The sequence below is a fragment of the Oryzias melastigma genome, linkage group LG16, assembly GCF_002922805.2.
Source record: "Oryzias melastigma strain HK-1 linkage group LG16, ASM292280v2, whole genome shotgun sequence".
NCBI classification, from domain to species: Eukaryota; Metazoa; Chordata; class Actinopteri; order Beloniformes; family Adrianichthyidae; genus Oryzias; species Oryzias melastigma.
The window spans coordinates 11,210,090-11,227,766 of record NC_050527.1 but is presented as its reverse complement, the minus strand read 5'-3'; the positions used below and the strand labels follow the sequence as shown (position 1 = coordinate 11,227,766).

At 45.2% G+C, this 17,677-nt stretch overlaps 1 protein-coding gene across 5 annotated transcripts in view; it reads right to left on the bottom strand.

Annotated features, from left to right (window-relative positions):
- Positions 1-17,677, bottom strand: part of kirrel3l (kirre like nephrin family adhesion molecule 3, like) — a 31,335-nt gene that overhangs the window by 11,352 nt on the left and 2,306 nt on the right. For 4 of the 5 annotated variants that reach the window (XM_024267627.2, XM_024267629.2, XM_024267631.2 and 1 more), the window contains exons 2-3: positions 859-1,014; positions 91-240 (exon numbers count right to left, since the gene is read on the bottom strand). In XM_024267627.2, the coding sequence (XP_024123395.1) occupies positions 91-240; positions 859-1,014 (306 nt within the window). The remainder of the gene's footprint in view (positions 1-90; positions 241-858; positions 1,015-17,677) is intronic. The other variant, XM_024267628.2, reaches the window with a different exon arrangement.

Sequence of the window (17,677 nt, the reverse complement as noted above, 5' to 3'; positions counted from 1 at the left end):
AGTTGACTTGTTTTTTCCAAAGGTCTGCCAGCCTGCAGGCTTTGGCACGAGGGCTGGCTGTGAGGATCATGAGTGAGCTTTGTATCTTACCTAGTACAGTGAGCTTGGCGCGGTGCGAGCGCAGCCCCGCCTGTGTAGCCTGACACTCATACACCGCGTCATCCGCCAACTCCGCTGAATCGATCAGCAAGCTGTGCTCGCCTGATAGCGGGTCGCCCATTAAGGAATACCGCGTCCAGCCTGCATGAAGCCAGCACAGAGAACACAGAGTCAGAGACAAACAATTCCACCAACAACAAACACATAATGAAAGGAGTAAAAAATAAGCAGACTTGTGCCCAGAACAAAAGCAGGAGAAATGTGGAAAAGCTCTTTATGAGGCACAAATGAAAGCGCGCAGCACCTCACAGGGACAGGCATTGAGTCGGTGCAGTATGGCAGAGCAGCATGATATTGAAAATTCAACATGTGCGAGCGCTGCTGCATGAGGGGGCTGTCCTTTAAACACAGACAAATAAAGAAGAGGTGGCTAAGGCCAAGAGGAAACCTCTCTGCTTTCCCCCGACTCTGCTGCACATTTAAATGTCAGAGTGTGACAAAAGCCAATTGATTATCCACCTTCCTACAAGGCTCTTAAAATGCTAAACAACAAATTAAAGTTGGGTCTGTGCAGCAGCGGATGATCTGTCAGCGGCGCATTCTTCTCTGGCCATTCACTTGTGTAAAACCCGGTTGGTTGACAGACGGAAGGTTGATTTCTAATGAGACCTGGCATTGATCGCTACAAGACAGAGACAGACTCAGAGGGCGATAAATAAACAGGAGAGGTAAAAGAAAGTGGAGGGTTAGTGATGGTACCTGGTAAGTCTCTTTCTCCACCCAGTGCCAAGCCATCTTTGGTCCACTGAACCATTCCTCTGTAGCCCACAATCACACAAGGTAGAGTCACTGACTGGCCTGACACCACCACCTGGTCTTGGGGCTGCTGAGAGAAGTAGGCAGCTTGAGTGGCTGCTGGGAAAAAGAGAAAAATAGAAGGTTATTATTTCTGAAAGATGTATTTACATTCACAAACTGAAATGAATTAAAAAAAAAAGGAAAAATATGGCAGCAAGGTTGTACAGTGCCAGCAGATATGCAAAATGCAGCTCTCGCTTAAGTGGATCTATATAAATGGATGAAAAAAAGCAGACGGCCATGAACTGCACACTTCTTTCTTCTTGTTATGACACTTGTTACGAAAATTAACAAGGCTGACATGTGGGAAAATATTAGATTTCCTCTAAATGTTCCTTCTAAAAGGAAGAAACAGCAGAGCCCCATAACTTATTTAACCGTTTCCAAAGACCATATGGTTATGTGCACATTGACATGAAACAAACACATTTCTGGGGAGAAAAATCTGCCACTTTTTCCATGTGCTTTTGGTAAAAATGGATGTTAAACAATCAAAACTCCATTAAAGTTCCCAGGGGACCCATGCGTTTGAGCCTGCTGAAAGTCAGCGGAGACACCTGCCTCTGCTCCGCCGGCGTGTTTAAGTGAGGCGCGCGGCCTCTCCGGATTGGCTGGCTTACTTTCACACAGCGAGAGGCGCAGCGTGACTACAGATACACAACTCCAACTGTTTGTGCCACCATTGCTTAAGATTGAGTATTACAAATCCTACTGGCAGGGGGAGATGGCAACACTCCAGAGGTAACTAATCCATAGGGGAAGGTAGGAGGTGGGAGGGAGGGGCAGTTGGTTGGTTATCTAAGTGGGGGGGTTTGTGTGAGTTGGGATAGGACTTAAAAAAACCTTCCTTCATTCTCTATCTCTACTTCTTTGTTGCTTGGTGGAGAAGAAAAAGGGACAAAGGAAGATAAAGACGGTTCTTTTAAGCCCCCCCCCCTTCAACTGCTTCTTTTGGTGAGAGTACTTAAACAGACAGAGTTGCCCCCCACACCCCCTTCCAAGGCAAAGAAAGGCCCTGAAAGGAGGGCAACATACGGCGGCCAGAGACGCGCTATTGTCCCCTTGTCCCTCTCATTTAATAGGCCTCTTCATTTCCAATCAATCCTGCTAAATGCAAGTTTAATAGCTTTTCAATAGCAGCTTTTCCCCCCAGAGGGTAGTTGGGATTTTCTCTCTGTCTCACCCCTTTTTTTCTTTCCCTTTTTCTCCCCCCCGCTTTTTTTTTTTTTTTCAAAAGAGGGGTTTCCGAGGTTGTTGGCAGAGTTTATTCTGCACTCAATTACCCACTTCATCTCAGGGTGCACCGTGGGCTGATCCTTTGCTCCTCGCCCGCCTCGCCCTCCGCGCCCTCCCGCCTGCGTCACACGGCGGCACAATTAAAGGAGCCAAACAATGAGCTCATCAGGAACGTGAGTCCTCCACATCTCAGACCGTTGTGGTTCTCACACGAATCCCATTTTCACACACACACATTGTCTTCAACTAGGCCAAATGAGGTTTTTAAGAGATATCTGATCAGAGAGAAGTTCGCAAATACTCCCCCCTCCTCTGTACATCAATTTTCCGGCGGGATTTAAACGGCGAATGAGCTGGATGCAAACAGGTGTAGACTGTATGTGTGTCACGCACGGTGGATCAAAAGAGGCCAATTTGAAAGCGTCAATGAGAAGTGAAATGTCTTCGCTCGCAGGCTATTAGGCATTTAGCGAAGGCTGGAATTTTCCCATCATACCTTTAAAAAATGCTGTTTCCACAGTCTGCCTGCCTGTCCCTAACATCCTGCCTTCACGATGGAGTGTTTTTCGTTTCTCACTCTGCAGTGAGCTGGAGTTTTTCCTCTCGTTGTGCCTGCAAGTGTTCAAACTCTGATTACAAATAAGTCTATTTCTCCTTTTCGCATTGGATATTAATCTGCTGTAATAGTTGCTGGTTTGGATGTGTGTGCTGAGTTGTGTCTCTTTAACTCACAAATTCTCATGCTAGGAAACAACATTGCAATTACTGGCACACCTATGTCAAATATAGACATATAAATCTATTTAAATATAGTACAGGCTGCGCTATGTAGAGAATGTCTTCATTCTATGTGATTCACAGCTCTCCTCATCCTTTATTGAAAACGCTCAACAGAACATCTCCACTGGCTAATGACTCATGCCAGATTCCTTTAATTCCTCCTTGCTGAATTAGACAATTCCTTGACGGTGTATTAGCAGCTTAATTACATGAATACATTTCTGAAGGGGGGGAGAGAAGGAACCAGACAAAATTAGTGGAGGAGAAGCAGTCAGAAGATGTGAGGAGCTGTGGGTGTGAAGAGGTTTGTTCTGTGAGTGCTGCAGTGTCACGTACTGTGAAGAACACCAGCAAACGTCACCGTGTTTTCCTTTTCCACCAGACTAAAAGAAGCAGCTCGCCTTATTGGCTCCAGCTGAATCACATCCATAAAGAAAGACCTAAATCCCCTTGAAATTCTGACATTTCCGCAGTACGTTAGCACCATTCTGACGGAAATCATGTGCAGGTAAATATGCATGCGGATGATTATAGTTGCATCCATTTAATGTCGCATCACATTATTGCCAAAATCACATTATGTAGATCTACGCCGTGAAGCAAAACCAGAATATTCTTGTTTCGAACTTTGGCTGTTTATGAATCATTTGTTTTTTTATTTTTTTTCATCAGTATTTTTAAACTACTAGATGCTTAAAAGTTTATTGGTGACAGTTTGATCCATGCCTGTCTGCCAATGTGCTACAGTGTCGAGGACAGGGCAGTGTTAATAGGGGAAAGCTACTTGTCAGGCACTGGAGGGCACATTTAGCAGCTACTTTGACACTGTGACTTTGCTGTCACATGGTTGGAGATAAGTGGAGAGCACCCTCTCAAACTTGACCACCATCCATTAAATGGCTTGGAGCTGACCCTAGGACCGCCTGCACACCCTCCCTCGTCGCTTTCATCATCAGAACTGATAAGGATACGCTCACATTAGAAGGGATCAGAAAGTAAACAGACAGATGTCGGCAATGATCCGTCCACGGCTGGACATCTGCCCTGCTGGATTTACTGCAGACTGAAGCCGTCGTTCTGAGTGAGTGAGTGAGTGAGTGAGTGTGCGGGCGGGCGTGTGTGTATGTGTGAGCGCCAAACATGATGCTAAAGACTGGCAAAGATAATAGCACTGCACTTGACCTTTAGATAAAATCTGAATCCCTCACACACTGTGTTTCTGCCATCCAGTCACCACAGTAACCATCAATGAAAATAATGCATCTAAGGTTAGAAGTTAATTCATTCTAGTTTAAACATAAAGTAACAACAGCTTTGACATTTAGGTAATTTAGTTGCTGTTTTGCAATAACACCCAACTGCACATAAAGTTGAGTGGCAGACTTGTTTTTTTTTTCTTTTTCAGCCCTGCTTTTCTTCCTCGTCTTCATTCCCTGCTAGGCTGATATTAGTGCTATCCACTTAGATGGCCAGTTTGTTCTGTGAAGTTATAATTACAGACGCTGGATGAAATAACTACTTGCCTTTTGGCGCTAAGTGGCAAATGTAAAACCTAACTGGTGTAAGTTTCTCACAATAAGAGGCAGAGGAAACCAAAAAAATCCACTGCAGAACAAGACAATTGGCAAAAAAAGTGTCAAGCCTGGAATAAACAGCTTTTTTCCCCAAATGCCATCCATTGTGCCTTGTCTAGATAAGGCTTCTAAATCGGGGTGGAAAATGGGAGCTCCATTTCTCTCTGTATGGAATTATTATCCCTTTGTTTTGAGTCTGCCTCTTTTGTCTTCCTCTTCTCGTGTTTGTGTGTTTGTGTGTGCATACAAAACAGCCTGCGATGGTGAGAAGCTGAGTCCCCGAGGGGACGCTGCACCCATCTCATGTTTGATCTGGCTACTAAGCTCATTACAGTGACTCCTACAGAACTTGTGGAAGCTTGAAGTGGGGGGTTAACAACAGCTGCCCCCACCAGCCCATGGCAGAATGGCACCAGCGTTGGAGCAGCATCTACGGGGGCCTCTGTGCTCTCCTTTGGCTTGGACAAACAGCCTCAGCTTGTTTCTTTGCAGATGTTTCATTTTTCCTCCGATGGTGTCCGTGCAGACTAACTCCTTCCCTCTTTCTCTCTCGCACAGCGTTCCAGCTGCACCGCCACCCACCCACCCTCACTATCTTTTCTCCCATTCTGCATTTTTGTGCCCAAATTGCACTCTAACAGCTTTTTAAGAGCTGTTTTGCTGGAGTTTAATCCTCCTAGCCTCCCCTTTCAGCCTTTATTCTATTGTGAAAATCTTGGCTCAGACCTAAGCTTTTTTTTTTTTTTTCAGAGAGTGGACTAGCTCATCACCCCCAACCCCCCCTCCTGCTGCTGCTGCTTTGCTGATACCCCCACCCAAGGCATTCTCTTCCATTCCTGCATCCATCAACAATCCAGCACCATTCCTTCGCTCATTGCCTATACGTCTGCAGCCAGCAAGGCATGATCCCTGAAATCAACGCTCAGCAGGCGACCCTTGAGAGTTACATAAGGTGCAACTAATTGTTGATTTGCTTTCCGCGTGGGTCTGTTTGCCATCACTCCACTTTTTTTTTTCCAGACTTTCCAGCTGTCATGTTGTGCCCGACTCTCCTTTGCACTTTCCTTCCCCATCTCTTCCTCCTCCTCCCCCCCTCTCCTGTCCTTCTCACTCACTCCTCTCCTCATCCCTGGTGTGAAAATCACAGGGGTTTGTGTCAGCTTGTCAACACAACACTCAAGAAAGCAGGTTAGGAGTTGGGGGGGGGGTTGCAAAAAAAGAGCCATATGTTTGAAAAACTGAAGTAAGGTAAAAATGGAGCTGGCTCCTGTCAGCTTCCAATTGCAAAAGGTGCAAGTGGGATGGAGGATGGAGGGGGGGGAGAAAAAGGAGAGAAGGGGTGCAGTAATCAGTCTGTCTCCAAGGCCGTCGCCATGAGTCTTTCCCCCCGCTGGGACAGGGGTGCTGAAGGCATTAGGGCAGCAGCGAGGCTGATCGCATGGGCGAGCAGCAGCAGAGGTTTTCCCTGGGTAGCAGCTACAACAGATGCTGTGGATAGTGTAATAGAGTGGTATGCATAAAAGGAGGGATGAGGAGGAGGAAAAAAAAGAGAGGAGGCTGGAAGAGATGGGGGCCAAGATTGCTGATGTGACACATTCAGAGCGTGAGTGTATGTGAATGATTCGCCCAGTCACTGTGCTGCAGTGCCTGACAATGTGTCATAAACACACTCATTCCCGTACTGTTCTCTCACACACACACACGTGTTCTGCCCGTGTAGAGGTCTCTTCTCTTTAGGCTTCGGATGGAGGGGGGGATGCGTCTCCCGGAGTAAAATTCTAGTGCAGCTTTTAACCACCCCCCCCCACCTCCAACTCTGAAACCTAGGAGTCAAAAAGCCGGGAGCTGACTCTGCGTAGACGGATAACAAGTGACTGGCTGGCTGGCAGCAGGACAGGAAACAAAAAGCCATTTAAAAAAATAAATAAATAAAGTGTGTGAGTGTAGTGGTAGTGGTGGTGGTGGTGTTGGGGGGGTGAAATTGTCTGTACACATCAGCTAGCTGTGTTGACAAGATGTTGATTGAGCTAGTCTTGTCATTTCTCCCTCCTTACCCCCTGGTGTTCCTCGCTGCATGACAGCTGCTGGCTGGATCTGTGTCACGGCTCCATCCCTTTTCCGCCCCCCCCTGCTTCTCTCCTCTATTTTTCTTTCTGCCTCCTAATTTTTCCTCTCTTGCTCCCCCTCACCCCCCCACCCCATGCTTTCGGAAGTGTTTGGATAGAAAAGCTTTCAGTGTAATTTACGATGCTTTTAATCATTAACTTTTTTTTTTTTTTTTTTTTGCATTTTCAGTCTGCACACAACAGCTGACATGGCGAATAAAATAGTAATGGTGCTCAGCGTGTGGTGGAATGACAGCTCCAAGACGGGGCACTGGTGGAAAACATTCCCCTCATTCCCAGCTGCAGAGGCGACGAGTAAACAAAACAAGTCAATATATTAATAAAGGATAGATTAAAAATCTATAAAACAATGAAGAGATAATATTAAAACTCCCCCTCTTGTTTTTTCTAAAAGGCTCTGGAAGGGAAAACAAAAGAATTTGCTGCATAGATTCTGTACTGGGACTCAGAGGCTTATGCTCCGGGGTATCAATTAATTTAGTCAGGGGATTTGCGCCCTGCTCTTCCTAATTGAGCCCAATGGAGACCCCCTTGGCTCTTCATGATAGGAAGTGGTGCGTTTCATAATTAATACTTTTTTTCCCCCCTTTATTATTATTATTTTTTAATGAGGGTGCTAATGCTGTAAATGTATGCATCTCATTAGAGTAAAAGGACCATCTTATGCTATTGTTCTCTTCTGCTGTGTTTGCTACTTGTGAGATGAATAAGAAAGACAACCTCATTCAGAGGCAGCGGTGGCTCATTGAAGTCGAAGCTGTGCTTTTGTTCGTGTTTGAATATAAAACACAGCCGGTTCAATGAGAGCCTCATTAGTGTTGTTTAATATGTGTGCTTTTCAAAGCTTAGAGGTTAATGCCCAACTTGCCTCCATTTCACTGAAGCTCTATTTAATTTGATGCATAACTCTTATTTTTTGGAGTTTTTTTATTTTATTAAATCCTAAAGAGCCTGTCTGCAGCTGAGATGTGAAACAAAAAGGCTCACACACACTTTTCATTAAACCTGTTTAAAATGTTCTTCATCACTCTTCCTTTCTGCTGACTCCACACTACAGAACATATTTCTGAACCATCCGCATCCCTCTACCCAGAGACCATAAGTCCTGGCGTTTGGACAAATTGCCTCCTCTCCCTGGAGACACATGGATCCAGTGGCACCTCCCCGTTCTTACAAACACTCTTCAAATTGCCACTTATTAGTCAATGTCTGTGCTTTTCCGTGAGCGGGATTTCTGCTTTCCTGTCACCTAGACGCACCAAAAATACAGCGTGTTATTTAAGTCCTGTTCAACAGAATCAAAAATTACTGCCTGAAAGCTTCCAGAGTGCAGAGAAAGAGAGGCAGGGGGGCGCGCGCTACCTGCAGACCTGGATCTATCCGGCTTTGTGCTGAGAAGAGAAGGGAAAACTAATTTCCTGAAACTCCATTTCTTAAGCGTTGATTAGTAAAGGAGTATAATTAAAGTAAAATGTGAACTCAGGGATTTTTAGATTGCGCCGCTTCTTTCAGAAAAATCAGGCCATGATTAATGAATAAATGATTAATGAGAGAACTAATTAATCAATTAATTATTAAGCAGAAACTCCGAGCGAGAGAGGGGCAGGGTGGCGCTGAACAATGAGCATAAATGTTTGAAGCCTGTTCCCCTCCTTTTTTGTCATTTCACTTCTGTTTGGTCAAGCAGAGTGCTAAACCGCATTAGTCAGTGTAGCAAAAATGCTGCATTTGCAAGTTACCTGAAAACTCAGGGGGGTCGGATCTTTCTATTCAGCAATAATAAAGCATGGCATTACATTTGCCAGATGTAGAGAAGATGTTTACGCTGTAGAAAGCACCACGACCCACAACTTTTGAGGGTGACACAAAGTTCTCGGCGCCCCTGTCTTTGACTCCCCATCAATCTTTGATAATCTGCAGAGTGGGTTTTTCCTGTATGACCCACCTGATGGGGATGATGGGACATCACAGCTGGAATTGATGTATGAAGCCTCCAAATGTATCTTTGATATACGGGACCATTTTCAAGTCTGGTTTGACCTTTTTTTTCCCCCCAGACATTAATCGCTGCACTGAGAGAATATATGTGTGATATATCCTTCTCCCAGAGGCTCCGTAGACTTTCTTCCTAACCAAGGGTTTTTCTATAGCTTTAGCTCAAAGAACTTGGGTTTTTATCATGTCTGTCAAGAATCCCCCAGAGCTGCAACACAACAAAATATGGGGGAAAAAATATTAGGTTATAAGCGGATGGCTTTATTGTTTCTATTAAAATGCAGCATCACTCCATAAGGCTGCATTTTCTCGGCGTCCCCTGACAACCGGAAACACATCCTCAAAGCAGGAACATGAGAGAGGGATCTTTCATCCCTGCATATTTTTCCTGCTGGCCTTATTAAGAGTTGTGAGTGACGGAGGCGGAGTGTGTTGGGAGAGTCTCGGGGGGCTTTGATGGAGGCAAGCGATGGAGCTGTAGCAGGCGGAGGGTTAGATCATGCCTACGTTTATCCACTCAAAGTGCGCCATAAAGTTCTTTGTCTGTGTACCCTTTTCCCCAACGAGCCTTTTATATCTCAGTTTGTTCTACTTTATTGTTTTTCCCAAATGGCCACAGGCTGGACTAGTGCTGCATTCTGCCCTGAACAAACCATAGCAATGCAGATTTCTTCAGAGAGAACTGACTGTGAATGGCTCTTTGTCACATGGGTTGGGTTGGCTCATTAACTGTGAAACCCTGGACATATGGCGGCTGTGTGTCGGGATGTATTGCGTCGAAGAAAGCCATGGGCTGGGCCCTTGACCCTCGTCTGGCCTTTAGCACCGAATTTCTCTGGTTTGATGAACTTAAACACTTCATTGTGCGTTCAGTCTTAGGGTGTGAGCTTCTTCGGGGGGATTTTCTCCAAGTGAAAAATGCTCACTTTGCAGTGGAGGCAGATGTTTGCTATGTGACTGTTTTACCAACGAGGCAGTGCACACTTCTTCCGGTGACACACACAAATGAACACCAGTAATCAGTGTTTGCCAAGTGGATGTACAGCAACACCAGGAGGTAACAGCATGCGTCTTTGGTGGACGGACTTCTGTGGAAAAAGCTCTGTCTGTTATGGCCCCAATAAGACTATTTGGTGTTCAAAGAAAGAACTTGGATGAGATTCTGGGGGGAAAGTACAATTTATAACCAGTAGATAAAATCTAAGTTCTAGCCCTTTGAATGTTTCTCCAGAGATCCTTCCTCTTTATTTATGTGTCATATCTGTATGTGTGCAAAACAAGCCTTTCTTAGCAGGTCACATCTGCAGAGAAGCCTCAGGTTTGAAGCTCTGATAAACAAGTGAAGCGTTACAGGCTCTTAAACCCATCTGGTGAGATGATCGATCATTAGACAGAGTGTGGAGATAACTCCCTCAGCTTGCCTGCTGGCTACCACTGATCCCATATCACTCTCACAGGATATGGTATGAATCACAGGAAGTTGAGATCAATCTTTATAGATTGTGCCGTGATTCCAAATGAGGAAAAAAAAAAATCCTACCCGGCTTAGCTCCTTGGCGTCTAGCTGTGTTTGTGTGACTCGTGTGTGTTGTGCACGCTGCATCGTGGATTTAATAATTAGGTTTTTAACTTTCACTCCTTACAGTCAAGCGATGTTTGCTGAAGCCTATCTGCAATCTGTCCTACCTTTACCCGTTTCCTTTGCTTAGTCCATCCTGCTCTTAAATCTCCCCTCTTGAAGGAGTCTTCTTTAAAAAATCTTAATTAAAACAGACTAAACCCCCCTCCACCCTCCCAGGGGCTGGCTGAAAGCAGCTTAGAACAATCAAGAGGACGGATTAGAAGTGAGAAGAAAAGACGGGAAGAGGAGATGCTTGGGTGGTGGGGGTGGAGAATTGAGCGGCAGAAAACAGTATTGGGGGAAAAGAGAAAAATGACCCCTTTCCTCCTCCCCTCCGTCTCCTCGGCCTCCCTCTCAGGACTCTGGAGTCTTGGCCTGACCTATTGACATTCAGCTTCTCGGCAGATTAAGCAGCGAATGGAGCCTCTGGAAAGGGTAAACACACTGCAGGAACAATGACCAACAGGCGGCAACCTTATTGGATTCTAATTAACTGCCAGGAGAGATGGCTCGGGGCATGTTAAGTGCTGTGGGACACAAGTTAGAGCCCCAGACCTCAAGTAACACAGCTCACATCTTCTCCTTTCCTGTTCCACTCCATCCCTCTGTCTCCTCTCTGTGTTTTGCCTTTTTTACCGGTGAATCACTTCGCTCTATATATTTCTCTTAGATCCGATAAAAGCAACAAACAGAACTTTTGAAAAGCATCCAATTTCACTGGGTGGTCTCCCCCTTTCTTTTTTACAAGGTGGAACGAGGCTTGTTCCCAAAAGGTAAAAAAATAAAGAGATTATTAAATAGACTGAATTAAATGTAGTAAAGAAAAAGCCAAATGAGAGCAAAAATCTTTTTTTTTTTTTTTTTGGGATCGCCCTCGGGAGGAGCGCTACCGCAGGGAGTGAGGGAGTAAAACAGGAAGAAGTAGTCACAAGTCGAAGAATATAACTGCTTCCTGCCCTGTTCATCTTTTGCACTTTTATATGAATTAACCAGCAAATTAATGTGAGTAAGTCCGAGCGGGTCTCGTTATGGGGGTGAGCCTTCTCACTCGAGCGGTGGGTCCTCTGTCTTTAGAGTAGGTCCCCTGATTAGGCCAACTCACAAAAGTGATGTGATCTGCACAGAGCAACAAGCACTAATTAGAGCGTGCTCATTAATGTGTTAGTGGGAGAGAGGCGGCCAAGGCTACGGTGGGCTGTGGCTGGTGACACAAGAGGGAGAAAAAGCAATGCCCCACTGGAGACAGGCCATTGTCACTTGAGCCAGCATATAAAGCAATTCATTAATTGGTGTGAACACACACATGGATCCCAAGCACACACTCTCACACCTCAATGTGAATGCACATACTAAGGGTATTGGTATTCCACATAGTCACTGCTTGTTAACGCATTACCTGGGATCAAAGAGGCAACGGCTATAAGGAGAGAGAACCAGACGAGCCATTATTTGTTGAGAAAATTGCAGCACACTGTTATGTTTGTCCTTTGGCAAACCTGGCAGAATAAAAGTTCCCTCTGTTGCACAAAACAGACGCATTTCACCCTTCATCATGTGAATTTTTGAAATTCTCAGAGTACTTTTTTTTTAATCAAAGCTGGAAGGAAATGAATCAGAGCTTCAGTTGTGATTTAAGCCCGGAGGTGTAAATGGGATCCACATGACCGCTGTCCATTTCCACACCATTATAGCAGTGGTCGTGGCTGTAATAGGCTGAATTGGACCATTGATGTCTCTTATGCACCCTCTCTTTCACCCAAAAAAATCCAGTCTGTGTCAGTTCTATCAAGTCTTTTTAACCAAACATCACATGTTCTGAGGCAGCTCATACAAAACTTTAGTACAGAAAAACACTCACACATCTGTGTGAGCGACCACTGTGTGTCCTCCCTGTGAGGTTAAACAAGGGGCCGACTTTAAATTGGCTGTTAAAAAACTCTCCAGACCAGTCATGAAGTTGACTAGAACCACTATAGTGTGTCGGAGGACTGCTTAGAGACAGAGGAGCTGTTAAACGGAGGCCTGCAATGCACTGAATGGGTAATCTAATGTGAGGCGACTCGAGAGCTTTTCCACCGGCTTCAATAGGCGTCCAATCGGGCCTGACAAGCCCCTCAGTCTTTGGTCAGATGTTTTAACTGTCCTGTGATTGAGCGACTTCATTAAGAGCCCATTAATCTTTCATTGTACCAGCGTTCTAAAAGGCTGGTGACATGCCTAACACCCAAGTACCGCCTCCACAGGAACCTGAGCAGATGCACAAGAGGACGAACACAAAAAGAGAAGCTAATGGGGTTCGCTAAAAAGTTCCCAGGTTTGACAAAGTAGCTGAATCTCACATCTGCTTTCCAGGAACTCCACTTCCTCCAACATTCTGCCTGTAATGTAAAGCTCTTCAGGAGTTTGGCATGTGTTGTGGGAATAATCCTGCTTGAACAAAATAAGAGACCCGGTGAACCCGTGACCCCCATGAAGACATGGATCCTTCCAAAAAAGCCACAACAAACAGCTCTCTGTAGCCACTCTCTGCCTTTGATCTGAAGGAGCAAATATGAGATCTGTCTTCTCTTTCCCTCTCTTCTCTTTTGCCATTTTCTCTTTTTCTGAACAACATCTTCTTATGTGGCTCTTTCCTCTCCCGCTGAGCAGGTGTATTAAATGAGGGGACTATTCCAGTATAGCACTGGGGCCGCACCTCAAAGTGCGGTCTGTGAAGACGGCTTTTCTACCTCCCTCTCATCTTTTATCCTTCCCATCGCCCGGTCTCCTTTACTCACCCTTTTCCTTTCCCTTTATCCTTTTCCAACCCCTTTACTCCTTTTAACGCTATCCCTTGCACTCTTGAATGTAAAATAGCGGGCTGTGTCTCTCATCTATTTGAATTATCTACACCTCCCTGTCTATCTTCCTCTGCACATCTCTCTCAGCCTATTGTCTATTTAGCTGTACATCTAATTACGCTGTCTCACTTATGTAATTAGCACAAAAATAAATGGCTGCTGTAGTTTTTTGTCCCCCCCCTTTAGACCCCTCCCACTGCAGGCTCCTAGAAAACAAATTATAGAGAACAATAGGTACAAATGGCTTCTGCACCAAACCACATGATGGATGCAGCCTGGCTTGCCTGATTCTCATCCCTTTCCTTTTTTTCTGCCTCCCTTACTCTTTCTTCTTCCTTTCTTCTCCATTATCTCAAGCTCTATACATCTCTGTTTGGTAACAGGGGAGGACTTGAGCACTTTCTCATCCAACTACACTATCATTGTGCGACTGTATCATCTGTCTTCCCTTCTTGGCAATGAAACCGTATTCACACTGACAACATATTAAACAACCTCTTTTCTCTGTCTCTTTCTTTTTACTTCTCTCTCTGCTCTGCCTCTTTCCTTTTCCCTGCTGTTTTCTCCAGTGGTAATCTCTCCTCCACTATCCCCTGGAGCATTCTATACACCATCGCTGCAAAGCAAATGCCTGAGACTTTCTAAAGCAAACAGCGTGCGTCCTGTGCCATAGCCCCATCTGTGGATAGTCTGAACAGGGAACAATCAGTCCCTCTCCTCCTCTGCTTCATTCTCCTTCCAGCCCCTTGGGATCTTCACAACGCCAGGATGCCTCAGTCAGATGGGTGCAATGTGCTGGAACAATGGTTGGGCTGCTTCCTCCAGCGGGGTGTTAGGTTTACCTCAGCCGGCTTGGGAAGCACTTAGCCATGTGTTCTTGCTCTCCCTGCAGCATCTTCACAGGAATGTCACACACACACACAGAAAATCACCACCTCATCCTTAAACATCTGCTCTACACACAAAGCAACACAAGCAATCATTCTGCTTGTGTACGTTGAGGATCTGATGTTTAGCCTTGGGTGTTGAAATATCAACTTTCCGTTAATCCCCCTCAGACTTGCAGTCAGTTTCTCCTTTGTTGTTGTCTTAAGCATGTCAAGCTGGAAGAAAAACACCCGATTTACTTTACACCAATAGCAGCGTATCCATTACCTGAGATGCTAGGCTCCTGGCAGTAAATCCCTTTGACCCCTCCGCCTTCCCTTTCATTCTTTCTCCTCCTCCTCCCTTTTCTCATGCTGAGCCCATTGTTGCTTTTGCATCAGCTTTCTTCATCCAAATAGACAGCAGGGGAGAGACACACCTTACCCACCGACCGGTTCAACCTCTTCCCCTCGCCGGCCTCACTCCCACTTCTGTCACTCACATTCTCCGTGCAGTTCAAGAGCATTCAAATCTTTTTGTGCCATCGAGCGACCTGCAGGTAAGAGCCCAATCAATGGGCTTTGATCGACAACCCTGAGTCGACGTCAAATTATCTCTCACAGAACCCCCCCACTGTGAAATTGGTCCGAAACTCTCCAAACGGAGAGCCTCCTGCAACAACACGGATCGTTCTGAGCAAAAGCCAAATGACTATTTTGGTTAAAGCTTGAGTGTCTAACACAATATTAGCCCTGGCGTTCCTGGCAGTTTGAGCCAACAGGAAGGACAGATGAAAGGGGGGATATTGAAGGGAGGTGGAGCTGGTCTTCAAGGAAAGAGCAGTTGGAATATTTAGTTCCATGACAGTCTGCACTATTTCAACCACTAATAAAGTGAGCAGCAGGCAGGTAATTTCTTGTTTCCTCAAGGAGTTTTTCATCCATGTAGCTGGTTAGGGAGATGACAAGTCCTGGGAGCTGGAACATCATTAATTAGACAGCTGGACTTTGACTAATCGCTCCAGAAAAAGCACATAGCCCCCAAGATGCCAGACACTCATCTTAGCTTATCATCCGCAACTCCACTGCGCGCCTTTCACCTCCGTGAGAATGTTAAAAGGGTTCAGCCTCAGTGATCTCCCGTCCTTTTGAGTCCCTTCTCAGGTGATGTGCAGTGAGCCTTTTTACACCAAGCGGAATATTTCAACTCTCCTGTCGAGTAAGTGCCACAGACAATCACATTTCCTAAAAGGAGAGCGAAACGTGAGGAGAAATAAATCAGCATCTACCGTTAAACAAATATTGCCTGATGGTATTCCTAACGCTTCTTTTTCTTGAGATCTTTCTCAGTTGTCAGAATCCATCGCTGTCTCTAACACTAGGTTAAGGAACACAGCTGGTGAAGATAACACAGGAACAGATATTGCTGCAACGCAGGGGATAAAGTTCAATTTGCTGTTGGTTTCTGTGTCTCTGCAGGAGATATAAAATTCTTGTCTTGCTGGGCAGGAATTGATTGGAAAATAAAAATGAATGTGTGGTCTGGTCTGTCTGCAACTTTTGCTTGTGTTCTGGGCTGCTTTCTGGATCCTTTGAAGCAGCGATGCATCTCAGTTGAAAGAGGTGACACTTGCATTTTTAAGGGGAGATAAATGCAAAACAAGTCCTTTCTTAAAATAGCTGCCACTATATGAATGTGACTGTTTCCCTTGGGGGGCTGTTTTAATGACATGCACTGAACTAATCCCACTTCTTCCCTCTCTTCATTCTTTCCATTACCGTGTTTGTAGAGAAGAATGAAAAAGTAAACAAATTTCTGCTGTCCCCACCAGTCTTTATGCTGATGATACAGCCTAAGGGAGGGTAGCTGGGGACGAAGACTCCAGGCAATGGCAGGAAGCTGACACTGCTCTCCGTTGTCCTATTCTCTTTCATTTCCTCCATGAATCCTCAGACTTGCCCCAGAGGAAGACAAGGAAAGGATGTACGCAGACAGACAAAAGAAGGAAGCAAAAACAAAAAGAAGACGAGCGAGTGGGGTTAAAAATAAAGCTGGAAGAGGCCAAGTGTCATCAGGAGTTTGCTACCTGGATACACTGGCTTCCTGTGTTGAGCTCACATCCAGTTGAGTTGCTTACAGCTGATAACAGCGCCTTGTGACGCACTGCCAAGTTCTTTATCTGTCTTTATCCACATGGCAGAGCTGATTAGAGACAAGCAACATTATGAACTCGCATTGTTTCCTTTTTCATATTTCAGTTTCCTCTTCCATAAAAGTCAAAGACGAGCAAGGAGTTGAAGAGCAGCAAAGAGACAACGTGTAAAGGACCTGTCTTCAGGATGTCACAAAAGAGCACGTCATTACAGATCTCTGTCATTTACAGGCGTCAGTTTGCATGGATGAGCAACTTCTCAAGATGAAGATTCTTTCTACAAGGGTTCCTCCAGTCAGTCTTCACCTTGTTGACCTTTATTTCAATCTGACTAATTATAACGCTAAATCTGCCTGATCTTAACTGCTTCAACCAGGAATGTAAGTGAGAGGTAAACAGGAGGCAAAAAAACAACACTGCTTGGGGATGGGTGCGGTGTCTTCCCACTTCCTCTTCCTTTTTACCGACAAGCATCGGTAGCCAAATCAGCACAACTATTGTCATGAAGCTGCATCATGTGGATGTGATGTTCAACTTCAGGAAAAGCTAAGTAGCAACGCCTTCATTAAGAAAGACATAAGTGAGTCAGTTAAACTGTACAATTACCAAGCCCTTATTGTGCTGGAGACCAATGAAGCTAAAAGATGTTCGGCTTTACAGCGATAGAAAACAACAACAACAACAGAGCTGACAGAAAACTTTCTTTAAACAGTTTTGCACATGAGGCAAAAAAGTTGCCTTTAGACCCCTCATCTTTCGACTTATCTTGCTGATAAGTTTGTTCGGCACATAGAGAAACAATAAGAAAGAGAATAAAAGAAGACAACAAGTGTGATCATGTTTGTGGGACAAATCAGCACTTTTCTTCTGCGTCCACACACAGCTCGTCTGGTGACACATCCAGATCTTATCCCTGCCAACACTCTATTTTTGCCCCATACCTCATCTTAAACTTCTCTCTCTCCCCCCCGCATTCCTTTTTAAAGAGCGACGTTCATAAAAAATGTGCAGCTTCTCAGTCTAAACCTCAGGGGGCCTGTTGTCTCTGCATCCACAAGCAAAGTTGTGCTCCTCTTTGAACAGATGAATCTCTGGTAATGGGGAAAGGGAAGATGACAGGGTGGAGTGCACTTGGCTTGGTGTTTATCGCTTCCTCTGAGCTTCATTTGAACATGTGTGTGTGTGTGTTTGCATGAGCCTCGATAGTGAATGGGCTTTCATAACCTTTGGTGAAAGTCTGCCTCTGGCCGATTAAGCAGATTTGCTCTCATATCCTCGTGTTTCACAGCAGCACACACCGCAAGCAGGTAAAAAATGCTGCGAGAAGAAGCGAGGGGGGAACATTTCCTCAGCGTTACACTATAGTGAAACATGAATGGTGACACGACTTAAGAGGAAAAGAGAGAAACTTGTAATCTCAGCTCACAGCCCTTTGAACTTGGCCCAATGAGACGCAAGCGACCCAAAGCGAAAGGTTCCAAAGAAGAGCTGAAGATTACTCAGAATACTGATGCGGTGGTGAATCCAAT